Raw genomic sequence first — 2,126 nt, 5'->3', positions numbered from 1 at the left:
TTGGAAAGCTTCATAAAAGAATTTGGCAAAATAAACACTTGAAGAAAAGTACAAAGATCAGTGTTTACAGAGCCATTGTGCTGTCCACTCTCTTATATGAATCATGAGTCATCTACCGCCACCACCTTTGACTCCTAGAACACTTCCATCAATGCTGCCTCTGTACAATCCTAAACATCCACTGGTCAGATTATGTGACCAATACATCTGTTCTAGAACAAGCAGCAGTCACAAGTATTGAGGCCACGTTGCTGAGAATACAGCTGCACTGGGCAGGGCACGTCTCCAGGATGAAGGACCACCACCTCCCTAAGATCTTGCTCTATGGTGAACTTGCCACTGGCTGCCGCAAGAGAGGAGCCCCGAAGAGAAGATACAAGGACTCCCTGAAGCAACATCTCAGCCTTGGCCATATTGATCACCATAACTGGTCTACTCTGGCCTCCAATCGAGAGGTCTGGAGACACACCATCTATAACGCTGCTGATGCTTTTGAGAAAGCACACAGGATCACTCTTGAGGAGAAAAGACAACACAGAAAGAATCGTGCCTTGCAGAATATACCACCTAAGGAGTCTTTCTGCTGTGCCTTTTGCAACCGGACGTGTCTGTCTCGTATTGGCCTTTTTAGCCACCAGCGTGCCTGTAACAAATGTGGGTAGAGCCCTTCTCAAATCTTTGTTCCCAAAGCCCAGCCATGAGTTGAGGGTGCACATGTATCCTTAGGCCCAAATTTATTCACTAGGCCAATTTTCAGCAAGTACCAACCCTTGAACATATGCACGGAGTATCCTGAACTAAGTGGATTACAATACTGTGTGCAAGGTATCATAATTATACTGCTGTTTATTGGAAACAGTAGACTCTGGAGCTACACTGTACTGAAAGTTGACCACACATGCCAGTTCAGGACAGCACTCTAAACTGCAACTAACAAAAACATACTTAATTTCACTAACTAGAGAAGACACGGTGAAAGACTTTAAAATAAGACTGAAAAACTACATAAAACTTTATAGTAAACTCATTTTCAAAAATATTACTTCTATTTGACAAATGAGTGATTTAAGAAATACAACATAGCTGAATGTCAGCAGTTTTGAAACCATGTTTTAATACTGAGACTATGCAGTGTCAGATCTCCCAGCGGTTCAAATTATACTCAATCAAGCCAAGCCAACTGATCATCCATTTGTCAAATTAACCAAATTACCTGCCTATAGCTTAACATTTACAGGATACAGAGTTTATATATCAGTTTTATTCTTTTAGATTCCAAGATGCAAAGGATACTTAAAACCCAGCGATGACACACAGGCAGACACTATAAACATGGAGTTTGCCAATACAAATACAACTTGTTGAAGCTCTTCTACCCAAAATTTGATAAGAGAGAATTTATTCTGTTTCAATGTACATATAAAATCATCACAACATTTTTCTGGCCACTATCACTTATAGAGATACTCTGCACTCATGTCATATCTAATGTGCATTATTATAATTTTAAAATGGTAGTTTCTAGAATCCAACAGTTAATTTCATGAAAGTACATGTAAGAAAAACAGCCAATTAAATTATGATTAAAACAAATAAATAAATGCCTTCATCTCAGATTTATACTACATTCTCAGTTCTTCCACAGTGAAAACAAAAAGCAAACATAAGGTTGAGGTAAGCAAACCAGCCCTGTAAAGGATGGAAACAGAAGGAATTTACAGAACTGAAAGAATAAACACTGAGAGAGAAGGATGACTGAAGACGTCAATGTTGGATTATTATTCAGTGCACATAAAAGTGTCACTACTTTAAATAGTAAAGACGAATCCCCTTTCAGTTTGATGTTCAAACAAGAGATGGTTTTTACATTCCTCCACAAGACCGTCCTTGTAGAGTGGCCAAACCACGTTCTCAGAAGCATCTAGAGAGGCTTCTAGGGCAAGAGGCAGATCAGCAACAACCAACTTGGATGTCAAAGTTCCAGCGAAGCGCTGAGAGCAAACCGGGGCGCGACACCCGCCAGCCGACCGAGCCCGCAGCCCTAGGCCGGCTGGGCCTGCGCGGCGCGGCATGATCCGACCCTTCCGCTGTCCGTCCGGCCCACGGGACACCAAGATCTCCCCGGG

The 2,126-nt window shown here is 41.8% G+C and overlaps 1 protein-coding gene across 15 annotated transcripts in view; it reads right to left on the bottom strand.

Annotated features, from left to right (window-relative positions):
* Positions 1-2,126, bottom strand: part of GOLGA4 (golgin A4) — a 72,953-nt gene that overhangs the window by 70,551 nt on the left and 276 nt on the right. For 12 of the 15 annotated variants that reach the window (XR_003529747.1, XM_027655906.1, XM_027655909.1 and 9 more), the window contains exon 1: positions 1,808-1,936. The exons of the other annotated variants lie outside the window; for them this stretch is intronic. Coding sequence is in view for 11 of the 12 variants with exons in the window: in XM_027655906.1 (XP_027511707.1) it covers positions 1,808-1,921 (114 nt within the window). In the remaining variant the exon portion in view is untranslated. Of the gene's footprint in view, positions 1-1,807; positions 1,937-2,126 lie in introns of those variants that run through there. 15 annotated transcript variants of the gene reach the window in all.

The sequence above is a fragment of the Corapipo altera genome, unplaced genomic scaffold (genome assembly GCF_003945725.1).
Source record: "Corapipo altera isolate COAL_440 unplaced genomic scaffold, ASM394572v1 59, whole genome shotgun sequence".
NCBI lineage: Eukaryota > Metazoa > Chordata > Aves > Passeriformes > Pipridae > Corapipo > Corapipo altera.
This window is presented reverse-complemented; position numbering and strand designations above follow the sequence as displayed.